Source organism: Drosophila sulfurigaster, chromosome 3 (genome assembly GCF_023558435.1).
Source record: "Drosophila sulfurigaster albostrigata strain 15112-1811.04 chromosome 3, ASM2355843v2, whole genome shotgun sequence".
In the NCBI taxonomy this organism is placed as follows: domain Eukaryota; kingdom Metazoa; phylum Arthropoda; class Insecta; order Diptera; family Drosophilidae; genus Drosophila; species Drosophila sulfurigaster.
Genome location: NC_084883.1, coordinates 1645998 through 1660180, shown reverse-complemented (window position 1 = coordinate 1660180; position 14183 = coordinate 1645998). Strand labels below are relative to the sequence as shown.

Below are 14183 nucleotides of genomic sequence, written 5' to 3'. Positions count from 1 at the left end.
TATCTAGAAACAAACTCATTTTTAAAAGACACTTTATAGACTTCATAAATATAATTTATTTTCCAATTTTCACATAATAACAATAATTAATAATAACATAATTAACAATAGACAAGTTTGAGACTCCTTAAATATTACATAGATTACGGGTTAAACTTACGGAATGTTTGAAAGTTTCTTTGGCACTTTGTGTTGTGTAATATTATTATTATTTATCCATTGCATTTATAGAAACGACATCGTGCAGACAATGAGATCAATCATCGATTAATAGAAAGGCTAGAAAATGGTACGTGGACCACTGTGCGGTGGTCCGAGTTGTCAGTTGGCGACATTATAAAGGTGACCATCGATACATTTTTTCCTGCCGATTTAGTGCTATTATCCTCCAGGTAAGTTCCTTGAGTATTCCTTTTAGTCGATATACTAATGCTAAACTTATTTTTAGTGAGCCGCAGGCGATGTGCTTCATTGAAACGGCAAATTTGGATGGAGAGACAAACCTAAAGATAAGGCAAGGTGTGCCATCCACAGCCAAATTACTGGAAACAAAAGACTTGATGCAATTACAGGGTCGGATAGAGTGCGAACTGCCAAATCGGCAGTTGTATGAGTTTAATGGCGTTCTCAAGGAGTTTGGCAAGCCGTAAGTACATATTTTAATGATTGATTTAATTACTAAGATATTAATGAAATTATTCACATTTGCAGATCTGTGGCTCTTGGCAATGATCAAGTGCTACAGCGTGGTGCAATGTTGCGGAATACCGCATGGATTTTTGGACTTGTCATCTATACGGGACATGAAACGAAGCTGATGAAGAATTCGACGTCAGCGCCTTTGAAGCGATCCACAGTCGATAAGCTGACGAACACGCAAATTCTGATGCTCTTCATGATTCTGATCTCGCTCTGCATCACAAGCGGGCTGTGCAACTTGTTTTGGACACAAAGACATTCCGCAACGGATTGGTATTTGGGTATCGGTGATTTCAAGAGCATGAATCTTGGCTACAATCTGCTGACCTTCTTTATTCTGTACAACAACCTGATACCAATATCACTTCAAGTCACCTTGGAGCTGGTACGATTCCTGCAGGCGATATTCATCAACTACGACATTGAGATGTATCACGAGGAGTCCAATATGCCAGCCAGTGCTCGCACCTCGAATTTAAACGAGGAGCTCGGATTGATCAAGTATGTCTTCTCGGATAAAACAGGGACTCTGACGCGCAATGTGATGGTGTTCAAGAAGTGCTCGATTGCCAGGCACATTTACAAGCCGGAACGCACTCTGGAGGAATCGGAACTGGTACAGAATATACTGCGGCGCCATGAGACATCCAGTGACATTGAGGAGTTCCTTGTATTGCTGTCCGTCTGCCATACCGTCATACCCGAGAAGAAGGACGATGGCACTATTGTCTATCATGCCGCCAGTCCGGATGAGCGTGCCTTGGTCGATGGAGCCAGGCAATTCGGTTACATCTTTGATACACGCACACCGGAGTATGTGGAGATCAATGCTCTGGGGGAGCGCAAGCGCTTCCAGGTCTTGAACGTGCTGGAATTCACGTCGACACGCAAGCGAATGTCGGTTATTGTACGCACACCGGAAGGCAATATAAAGCTATTCATGAAGGGCGCCGATTCGGTTATATATGAGCGCTTATCATCGCGGAATCAGGCGTATCGCGATGCGACATTGCAGCATTTAGAAGAGTTCGCTTCCGAAGGTTTGCGTACGCTGTGCCTCGCAGTGGCCGACATCGATCCAGAGGTGTACGAGGAATGGAATCAAACGTACCACAAGGCGGCGACATCACTGCAACAACGTGAGCGCAAGCTTGACGATGCGGCCAATCTCATTGAGATTAATTTACGTCTACTCGGCGCAACTGCCATTGAGGATCGACTGCAAGATGGTGTGCCCGAGACCATTCAAGCATTGCTCGAGGCGGGCATTTACATCTGGGTGTTGACCGGAGACAAACAGGAGACGGCGATAAACATCGGGTATTCGTGTAAACTGATTACGCACTCCATGGACATCATCATCCTGAACGAGGAGAGCCTAGATGTGAGTAAAATGCTCCACCGAATCCACTGTTGATTATGTAATCGCAATACAATTATTTTTGCAGGCCACCCGTGATGTAATACTTCGACATGCGGGCGAGTTTAAGAGCTCAACGGCCAAGGATGCGAATGTGGCGCTGGTCATCGATGGCAAGACACTAAAGTATGCTCTGACTTGCGATTTGCGCGGCGAGTTTCAGGAGCTTTGCATCATATGCCGCGTGGTCATCTGTTGTCGCGTTTCACCAATGCAAAAAGCCGAAGTCGTCGAGATGGTAACGCAGAGCACGAAGGCCGTGACCTTGGCCATCGGTGATGGAGCCAACGATGTCGCAATGATACAAAAGGCAAGCGTGGGCATTGGCATTTCTGGCCAGGAGGGACTGCAGGCTGCCTGCGCCTCCGACTATTCAATTGCCCAGTTTCGTTTCCTGCGTCGCCTGCTTCTCGTCCATGGCGCCTGGAACTATGCGCGCATTAGCAAACTCATCCTCTATAGTTTCTACAAGAATGTCTGCTTATACGTGATCGAGCTGTGGTTCGCTGTCTACTCCGGATGGTCGGGTCAAATTCTGTTCGAGCGCTGGACAATCGGTTTGTACAACGTGCTATTCACAGCGATGCCCCCGTTTGCAATTGGACTCTTTGAGAAGTTCTGCACGGCCGAAACGATGCTAAAGTATCCACTGCTCTACAAACCATCGCAGAATGCGAAATTGTTTAACGTGAAAGTATTCTGGATATGGATATTCAATGCATTGTTGCACTCGGTGTTTCTCTTCTGGCTGCCGATGGCTGCGTTCAAGGATGAAGCCATTTGGTCGGATGGAAAGACAAGCGATTATTTGTTGCTGGGCAACATGGTCTACACGGTAAGAGTGTAGCGTGGAATTTCGATAACTATATATTATCAACTTTGCTTAAATGTTACAGTATGTCATTGTCACTGTCTGCCTGAAAGCTGGCCTGATCACAAGTTCGTGGACCTGGCTGACTCACGCTGCCATATGGGGCTCCATTGTGCTCTGGTTTACCTTTGTGCTCGTCTACAGTCACTTCTGGCCAACGTTAAAGTTTGCCAGCAACTTCGCAGGCATGGACATTCAACTGCTGTCCACGCCCGTCTTTTGGCTTGGTCTATTCCTGGTGCCCATTGCCAGTTTGCTCATCGATGTGATTTGTAAGCTGTACGTGCGCACGCTCTTAACTCGCAGTAACTGCGTATTCAATTGAAATCCATATCCCTTTGTTTATAGAGTACATAATACAGTTTTCAAGACACTCACCGATGCTGTACGTGAATCGGAAATTCAAAGCCATGATCCCTCTCAAGTGATGGAAGAATCACGTTCATCGTAAGTATTTGTTGAGACGACACATTTGCTGTTCTTGCATTCCTTCTGGGTTTCCTTTGAATTGGTTAACTATTGGCATCAAAAACAAAGCATTTTGTTAGCAACAAAACAAACGAACAACAAAAATATGCTACATTTTCAATTTGAATTGTTGCGCATTTTCCTTTTTTTCTTTCCTAGTATTAAGTGTTGACTTGATTTTTTCCACACAACTGCAAATCTGTTCTTATCATTCTGCTCACTTTCTGCGATTCCAGCTATTAATTTCCAACATTTGTTTGCACAATTAATTAACATGATTTATGATAGAGCCAATACTAGATCATTATGCATCCTAATCAGTAGTCACTTGATACCAAAAGAACCACACATGTAATAACAATTGTTTGAATTGTGTTTGTTTTATGTCTATTCTTTGTTTTACTTTACTTTAATCGTCCCATTATTAATGAGCAAGTAATTCCTTCTTAACAAGTAGTTGCAAGTAGTGGCATTATTTACAAACGCAAAATTTAATAAAACAAGAGTTTAAATAGTCAATGTATATTTATATCAATTTATATATATTGTATTTATGTTATACAGTCAGTCTGATCTGAGGTTGCTTAAAATCTTAGAATCGTATTCCAGACTATAGTCTGAACTGAAAGTGTTTAAATAAGAACACTAAATTATTATTTGGCGAATTATTTAGTTTAGTTACTAAAGGACCTACAGCTTTTCAGAAGACATTATCCACATAAGAAAAACAGTATTTTTAAGCAGAATTTATGTTTAAGAATTTACAATTTAATCATAGTACTTAATTCACTGATATATCAGACTTAGTGCTATTTATCATATATAGTATTACTCCACATATAAGCCTGTTCTGAATTCCATTACACTTGATTTCTAGCGTAGCATACTTTTCGTAGACTTGTAGAATTTTTTTCTGAAATTGAAATGCTAATGGAATTCGGAACAAGTCGAATCGAAAATGCATTGCACACTTTTGAATAAACTAAAAATATATTCTTTAGATTAAATTATACGTAATTAATTTAGTTTTGAACGCATCTTACTGAAGATATAAATGTACACGGTTGTTATAAAAAATTAGTTGTTTAGCAGTCTCGTGTGTTTTTAGTATAAAATTGCATTCAAAGAAACAAACACAATTATGTTTAACTGAAAGAAAAAAACAAAACATTAATTATTTCAAATAAATTGGAATTGAAATTGATCATTTATTTGAGCAACAATCATTTGAAACATATTTTCGACAAGATGTAAATTTATCTCTCTTCTATCCTTTATTAACAATAATACGATCATGTAATTTAATGCTATGTTCAAAATAAAACAAAAATGCATAACCATTGTTATCAATCCCTCAACTCCCTCTCCATGCCGAATCCACCGAAAATGTGTAAACTTCTTCAACTCGAACTTGAACCATGCAAATGCAAATCTTATCAGTTTGGAATCTGGTTTTGGCCAGCCATCGAGATCCAACCACAAACTAGTCGACAGAAAACCGATCGGAGGATCAAAAACGAGTTCGCCGTTCAAGGATGCGGACGCTCCACATCGTCAATTACGAATTGAAAATTTGGATTTCGAAGAAGAGATCAGGGATCAACAGCACTATCGACGCAGACAACGTTGGCGAGCTGGTGCCCAAGATGACAGCGTTGGCAGCGAGATTCTGCACATGTAGAAAGACACATAGAATATTAATGACAAAATGGTGTTTGTATAAGTTAACAGACAAAACATTTCGAAACCCAAACAACAAATCCCACAAGTCCAAAATGCAGACTCAGCGTCTGACCAACTTCCTGCACGCGCCGAGTGCACCTGCAAACATTCCAAGAAGACCCAAGCCAAGTTGCCCAATACATCCGCCACATGCCGGTGCAAGCAATTCCAAGAATAAGAAGCATTGCACCCAATTCACCAACCAAAGCAGCGCTGTCAACGCCGCTGCTGAAACTCGCAGCTTTATATAGGGCTAGCTTTAGAATTAGTCTTTAGTCTCTAATTTGATTTCAATAAAGAACGGTTCCAATCGGAATCTTAATCAAATATATTTTTGTTATTATTTTTAAATAAATAATTAACTGGCGCCCGAGCAGGGACCGGAAAGTTCGCGTATCGATAGTGCAAAACCGTATCTAAGTGCGCCAAAGAACATTTTCGGTCAAATCGCGTTACGATAGAGCAAAACCGTATCTAAGTGCGTGAAAACGAATAGTGCATCGACAGAACAAAACAGTTTCTAAGTGCGCAATTCAAGTTATTATCCCAATAGAGGCTCGTGATAATTAATCACTGGGAAATAACAATCAGCCAATCGGACATTAATTTGACGAAGTGCAACTAAGCCAAAAGGACGTTAATTCGACCAAGTGCGACCAAAGCAATTAAATTTGCAAAACCTTCTCGACTATTAAATTAGTCAGTTGAAGGAACAGTTCAAGCAATCTCGGCAATTAAGTTAGCCAACACAAACCTGTACCAAGCCATTAAATTAGCTAGTGTAACAGGTGAGATTGTGAGAACTGCATCGGTGGACCACATATTCTGCAAGATCCGTTCTCAGAATACTCTCCAGAAGGTATGGATCACGGAGCCCCAGTAGCAGCTGCAAAAGGAACAACCCCGTCCCATCAGGAAAGGTGGCCACATCATTGCTAATGTAAGTTAGATATAAGAAATTTTACAAAGAAAAGAAAACAAAAACGGAAATAAAAACATAAAGCAAAGTGTAAAAATACACAAGACTCCAAGGAGTCCATATAGAATATAGCAAATCGCAAGCAAATAAATAAAACTAAAAGCGAAAAGCAAAATTTTGAAAAAATATATAAGAAAAGAAACAAATTATTGCAAAGTAAACAAGACTCAAAAGAGTCCATAGTAAAAGAGTAAATAACATAAATAAGCGTAAAGCGATAAATCAAACAAAAAGATCACAACGGTGATATAACTTATTCCAACTTTGCGATTCCCAAGGACCCTCCAAAGTAGAAGGAAAAACCATCCACTGGTTATAAACTTTAATATAAAACAAAAAAAAAAAAAAAAAACAAAAAAATAGCTTTTAAATTTCATCTTATCGCTTATGGCCAATCGTCATAACTTAATTCGACCCCCCATACTAAATCCAGAAGAAATAGAACAAGTGAACGAAGCACAAAGACAACGTTCAATTGAGAGACAAAACAATAGGCATTTAGAACATCAACAAAACAGACCCACAATGAACGAAGATAACAGAGCCGCTCTAACAGCCGCTATAAGCGAAATATTAGCCGAACAATTGCCAATATTAATAAGACAACATACCAATCCTGTAGAAGATTTTCTAAGTCTCCCAGATCATGTTATTGCGCCAGAACATCAAAGAAATTTGACAGATCTTGACAGAGTACCCGACATAGCAAAAGGTTTGCGTGAGTTTAGTGGAAACCCAGAAGAATTTAGCTCATGGAAAAAAGTGTAGAGCGTGTTTTACAAGCATATAACTCATACCAAGGTACGCCCAAATATCATAATATCTTGCACACCATCCGAGACAAGATAACGAAAAGTGCAGACCAAGCTTTAGAAGCATATAAGGTACCGCTTAACTGGGATGCCATGTGCAGATGTCTTTCACTACATTATGCAGATAAACGAGACATAGCAACCCTAGAATATGAAATGACTACATTAGTACAAGGTCCGAATCAATCAGTGGAAGATTTCCACAAAGACGTATACAGACACTTGTCTCTAATTTTAAATAAAACGAGTAGCATGGATATTGACAGAAACGGGGAAGCAATGTTGACAAAATTATACAGAGACAAAGCGCTAGACACTTTCATTCGAGGGCTACAAGGTGACTTGCCTCGGTTATTAGGCATGAAAGAACCAGCAGACTTACCTACCGCACTACATCTCTGCTTAAAATGGAAAATCAAACCTTTAGGTCGAAACATGCCACTTTTAAAGGACATCCGACACATTTTAGAAACAGTAATGGTAAACCCATACCAGCCCCACGGAATGTCATCTTCTCAAACAGACAACCACCACCAATCCCTTTCAGACAACAACAGCCACGACAATACTTACACTACGGACAACTACCACCAACTCCACTACCAAGACAATATTTCCCAAATTCTGGGTATCAACCAATTGCCAACCCACGGCAATACACTGTTGCCACAACCTCTCAACAGGTTGCCCCACCTAGGCCAATGGCCCCGAAACCGCTACCGCGTCCAGAACCAATGGATGTGGATTCCAGCGTTCAAACGAAATTTGTCAACTACATGAACAGACCACGATTCGAAGCTGGGAAAAGACCCCCGGTCCTATACCAGACGGACAGAAACGACAGAGAAACTTTAACATACAGACAAACAACGACGAAATAACAGAACCTTCGACAGAAACTTACGATACCACAACTAACTATGAACAAGCAGTCGCTGAATACGAGACTCACGCAGACGTAGAACAAACAATAGAAGAATACGTAGAACAAGTAGACCAATATGACAACAACTATGAAGATGACACTTGCGAATTTTATGACTACTCTGCACTAAATTTTTAGAGTAAAGAGTTCCTCTCTCCCATACTTTACTTGTAGATTGAGGAACGGCCAAATAATTAGAATTCTCATTGACACTGGATCCAATAGAAATTACATCAAGCCGAAATTTGTAGAAAACCCCACTCCAAATAAAAACCCTTTTCACGCCGTCTCGATAGGAGGTAATACACTGGTAACACACCACAAAAATGCCAACTTGTTCAATATAACAGATGTTGAGGTGAAATTTTTCTTATTAAAAGATCTAGAAACTTTTGATGCTATTTTAGGAAACGACACCTTAAAGGAATTAAGAGCAGAAATAAATCCAAGTAAAACCTAATGGTAATCAGAAACAAGATAAAAATCCCTTTAAAAGAACAAATCTTCGAAGCAGTAAATACAATAGTACCAAGAACAAGCCACCTGTCAGAAACACAGAAAACAAATCTAAACCAACTCTTAAAAAATTTCCAAACCTCTTCGCCAATCCAAATCAAAAACTGACCTACACAACCAAGGTACAAGCAACAATAAGAACATCAACCGACACCCCTGTATATTCCAAGTTCTATCAGTATCCAATGTCACTGAAAGATGAAGTGAATAAACAGATAAAAGAACTTTTAGAAGATGGAATAATTCGACCGTCTCGGTCCCCATACAATTCTCCCGTATGGATCGTACCCAAAAAGCTGACGCTTCAGGAAAAAGAAATATCGCGTCGTAATAGACTATCGCAAAATAAACAGAGTAACCATTGCAGACAAATACCCTATTCCTGAGATAGGTGAAGTACTTGCACAGCTAGGCAATAATAGAGTATTTTCGGTTTTAGACCTTAAAAGTGGTTTTCATCAAATCCCTTTGAAACCTTCCGATATAGAAAAGACCGCATTCTCCGTCAATAACGGAAAGTATGAGTTTACACGACTCCCATTTGGTCTCAAAAACGCGCCCGCTATATTTCAGCGAGCTTTGGATGACATACTTCATGAACATATCGGTAAGATATGTTTCATTTACATAGACGATATCATCATATTTAGTAAAGATGATGAATCCCATTACAAGAACTTGGAGTTAATTTTTCGAACTTTACAAGATGCCAACATGAAATGTCAGTTAGATAAATGCGAGTTCATGAAGAATAAAGTCGAATTTCTAGGTTTTGTAATTTCCGATAAAGGCATCGAAACAAATCCAAATAAAGTCGCAGCGATAGCCAACTATCCCTGCCCTAAAACACTAAAAGAGCTGAGATCTTTTCTTGGACTCTCCGGCTACTACCGAAGATTCATACAAAGTTATGCTAAGTTAGCAAAACCCCTTACGTCTCTTTTAAGAGGGGAAGATGGACATGTGTCCAAAAACAGGTCATCAAAAAAACCAATTACTCTTGACTCCGAAGCATTGAAGGCTTTTCAAAAACTACGAAGTTGTCTTATTTCAAAGGAAATAATTCTTCGCTATCCAGATTTTACTAAAGAATTTCACTTGACAACGGACGCGTCTAATTACGCAATAGGAGCAGTCCTATCGCAAGACAACCAACCAATTTCATTCCTATCGAGAACACTAGCAAAAGCAGAAGAAAACTATGCAGCTAACGAAAAGAAATGCTGGCCATCATCTGGTCACTTAAAGCTCTCAAAAATTATTTATATGGGAAAGCAAAAGTCAAAATATTCACCGACCATCAACCCCTTACACATTCCTTGAGCAGTTGGAACGGAAATGCTAGAATTAAAAGATGGAAATCCTACTTAGAAGAATATGACTACGAAATATTCTACAAACCAGGAAAGGAGAACGTCGTAGCTGACGCACTCTCGAGAATATCAACTGATCAAATCAATTCCATAGCCTCAACTCAGCATAGTGCAGAAAGCTCAAGTCACGAACTAATACCCAGTATGGAAGTCCCCATTAATGTTTTCAAGAACCAAATATTTCTTAACAAATCAGATAAATCCGACTACATATTCTCTATACCATTCCCCACGTTCCATCGACACGAAATATACAAAAAGGAATTTAACGATAAAGAATTAGTAGAAACACTTAAAAAATACCTCAACCCTTCGGTTATAAATGGCATCCAAACAACTGAGGATATAATGGGGAAAATACAACTATTATATCCTAAATATTTCAAAAACGTCAAAACCCGATTCTCTCAATCCATGACTGTAGACCTCACCAACGAATCTAGACAAGAGGAGGAAATCCTCAAAATCCACAATAGAGCACACCGCAGTGCCGAAGAAAATAAAATTCAATTAGCAGAAAAATTCTACTTCCCTAAAATGAAACAAAAATAAGCAACATAGTAAGGCAATGCAAAATTTGTAAGGAATCTAAATATGACCGACATCCCCCTAATCCAGAAATAAAAAAAACTCCAATACCAGAATATCCCGGTCACATCATTCACATCGACATTTACTCAACCAAAGGCCATTTAGTTCTTACAGCAATAGATAAATTCTCAAAACTAGCACAGGCACGCATAATCAATTCAAAAGCAATAGAAGACATTCGAACACCACTTAGGGACATTATTTTCTATTATGGAGTTCCTAAGTTCGTTGTAATAGATAATGAGAAATCTCTCAACTCAAGGTCCATAAAATTCATGCTTGAGGATCAGTTAAATATTACAATTTACACTGCGCCACCATATAAGAGTACAGTTAATGGACAAGTAGAAAGGTTCCATTCGACACTTTCCGAAGTAATGAGATGCTTACAGAAAGAAAACCACCATAGAACTTTCGAAGAGCTCCTGGATAGAGCTATATACGAATATAACTACTCTTTCCACTCCACAACCAAAAAGCGACCATTAGAGGTATTCTTTGGAAGGAGAGTCACGACAAACCCAGACCAGTACGAACAGGCCAGACAAGACAATATTGACAAACTTAAGATCGCACAAAATAAAAATTTACAATTCCACAACAAAAGCAGAAACGAAATAATAACTTATGAGCCAGGACAAGAAATATATGTAAAAGTAAACACTCGTTTAGGTTCAAAACTTTCCCCAAGATTTAAGAAAGAATTAGTTAAAGAAGATAAAAATACAAACATTTTAACAGAATCTGGAAGAATCGTACATAAAAGTAACATCAAATCATAATATTCGCAGGGTATTACTATGGACAATAACGGAAGCTACAATGGACATTACAAACTACACGAACGTTCAGACAGTGACCATTCATAGGGGACTGGGAAAGTTACAGACATCCTCAACAAAATTAGTACATGTAATAGACCTTAATCAAATCCAGGAAGCACTAGACCTACTTAACAGTCACACTGAAGAGGGCCTAAAGCGTAGTCCGCTATATTCAACAATACATCATGAGTTAATCGCTACCACTAACGCACTCAAAACAATAACAGATTCCCCAAATAAACGAAAATCTAGGTCACTAAATTGGTTAGGTACAGGTTGGAAGTACATAGCAGGTAACCCAGATCATGACGATCTCGTCATGTTAAAGGAAAATATCAATAATCTCATCAGTAATAATAATCAACAGGTTATAGTTAATACACAACTGGAGCAAAGAATTAACAAACTTACGTCCTTATCGAACTCCCTAACTAATTCAATACAAAAAAGTAGTTTTCTTAGTAACGAGGTAGCCATTAGCCTTCATAATGAAATCCGATTATTAAAAGATGAAATAGTAAATATCAAATATGCCACTCAGTGGGCCAAATTAAATATAGCAAATACTCTTTTACTAAATGAAAATGAACTAACAGAAATTGGAGAAATATTTAGAAAAGGCAATATGCCACCATTGTCAATCGAAGAGATAATGGAATTTTCCGATATATCAATGCTTCATAATAAAACTACACTTTTGTATATTGTCAAAATTCCTAACCTAGAAGAAATTGAATATCAAAATATTTTATTAAAACCAATAGTAAAAAATAACGCAATTGTACACTTAGAAATAAGTCAACTATTTTTGTATAATGATATAGTATATGGCATACCAAAAAATTGTAAAACCTACTTAAACATAAAAGTTTGCGACAAAAGAATGTTATTGATGTAAGCCAAACACATTGTATTCCGAAACTAGTTAAGGGAGAGAGAGCACTGTGCAGTTTCAGCAACGCGGATCACATCCCGGAGATAGAGGAAATCGACAATGGTCTAATTCTCCTCAACAACTTCAACGGCAATTTGGTCTGGAATGGAACCGGAAATCATCTGGAAGGGTCATTTCTAATTCACCTAATCAACGATTCCATGCAAATCAAAGAGCGGCTATTCAACAATATGGAGCCAGTCATTATGCAACCAAAAGTGCCAATCTCACAAATAACAGCCGAAGAAACTGAACGTTTAAGGATTTTATCCCTAGAAGCACTGGAGGCGCTTCATCTCAATAACACCAACAAGCTGCAATACATACAGACGCATTCCATGGTCAACAGCATTACAATGTTAACGCTCTTCGGTGTCATCCTGATAACAGCGTTAGGACTTCACGCTTGCAGTCGGAAGAAGAACACCATTACCCTTCAACTTGGACCAACACCAGCTCCATCAGAAACATTGAAGCCACCACTCCGCAAGCAAGAAGATTTACAGAAAAATCCACTGCCTCAATTCAACAACATCCCATACTTTTGAGAAATAAAAATTGCTTGAGGACAAGCACGAATTAGAGGGGGAAGAGTTAACAGACAAAACATTTCGAAACCCAAACAACAAATCCCACAAGTCCAAAATGCAGACTCAGCGTCTGACCAACTTCCTGCACGCGCCGAGTGCACCTGCAAACATTCCAAGAAGACCCAAGCCAAGTTGCCCAATACATCCGCCACATGCCGGTGCAAGCAATTCCAAGAATAAGAAGCATTGCACCCAATTCACCAACCAAAGCAGCGCTGTCAACGCCGCTGCTGAAACTCGCAGCTTTATATAGGGCTAGCTTTAGAATTAGTCTTTAGTCTCTAATTTGATTTCAATAAAGAACGGTTCCAATCGGAATCTTAATCAAATATATTTTTGTTATTATTTTTAAATAAATAATTAACTTATATGTACAATATTTTATGATATAGATAGACATTGTGTGATTTGTATGTCTTAACAATAATAAGTGTGAAATGTCTTGAATAAATGGTTAAGTTTAAGTATGTTAATGTATTAACTTATCCACCATACGCAATAATGTATGTGCTCAGGGCGTGCTAAGCCATTAACATATATATATACCATATCCATTCGATCAATCAGTAATTATTCATGTATAAGTATTTGCATAGGGAATAAACAAAATAATAAAACTGTGATATTGAGTACTGTAGCATATGAATTGCGAGCAATTAGCAACTTTTTAAAATGTGACATTTTTCATATTTTATCTGTCTACGACTTACGACTATGAATGTAACTTATTAGTATTCTAATATGAGGAACGCTTTTGCTCTCTTCCTCTTTTTTGAAGAAAATTCCACAGACGTAAGTATAGCATACTATTGTGAGTCAAATAAAATTGAAAGCCTTTTTTATTTCGCTCCAATTTGTATACTATGCCTATTGCTTTGCGATTTTTTTAAAAGGGGATTTAGTAAAAAGCTCGACAAATGCTCATGCCTACCATAAATTTTTTGTATTACTGTTGTATATATTTTAATTAAAAGCTATAGTCAACTTTTGACTGTACACATACGCGTGTATAGTATTGATTTTTTCTTATGAGCAAACATGATTATACATGTGATAAAACATACCAACGTCTCTATAAATGTACAAACAAAAACAAAAATATAACGCAATCCAGTTAACAAAAATAATCATTAACAAGAATGTCTTAAATTATGTAAACTAAATATTATATTGTTATTTGCATTTAACTGTTGCTGTACTTTAATTTAAATCCATGTTGAGTCTACTTCTTGAGCCGTCCTACATTCCTAAGCTCTCCAAAATTGCACCCAACTTGAATTGTCATCAATTTGTGCGTAGTGAACGCACTATAAACTATTATTATTAATAATGAAGGATGTTCCGTCTTCCTATCTCAAATCAATTTCACGAAATATATCAGAGCATACTTTTTGGAGCAGATTAAAATCTAAGTCAAGTTAACATTCTTTCACACTCATTCCAATTTATTGTTCTACAA

At 38.2% G+C, this 14183-nt stretch overlaps 1 protein-coding gene across 10 annotated transcripts in view; it reads left to right on the top strand.

The window, feature by feature from the left end:
* The window catches only part of LOC133846330 (probable phospholipid-transporting ATPase IA), a 33452-nt gene that overhangs the window by 17106 nt on the left and 2163 nt on the right, over positions 1-14183 (top strand). For 4 of the 10 annotated variants that reach the window (XM_062281248.1, XM_062281243.1, XM_062281249.1 and 1 more), the window contains 7 exons: positions 232-392; positions 449-646; positions 712-2083; positions 2148-2954; positions 3016-3269; positions 3339-3437; positions 4899-5397. In XM_062281248.1, the coding sequence (XP_062137232.1) occupies positions 232-392; positions 449-646; positions 712-2083; positions 2148-2954; positions 3016-3269; positions 3339-3437; positions 4899-5139 (3132 nt within the window). In that variant the 3' untranslated portion in view covers positions 5140-5397. The other 6 variants (XM_062281246.1, XM_062281242.1, XM_062281245.1 and 3 more) reach the window with 4 other exon arrangements.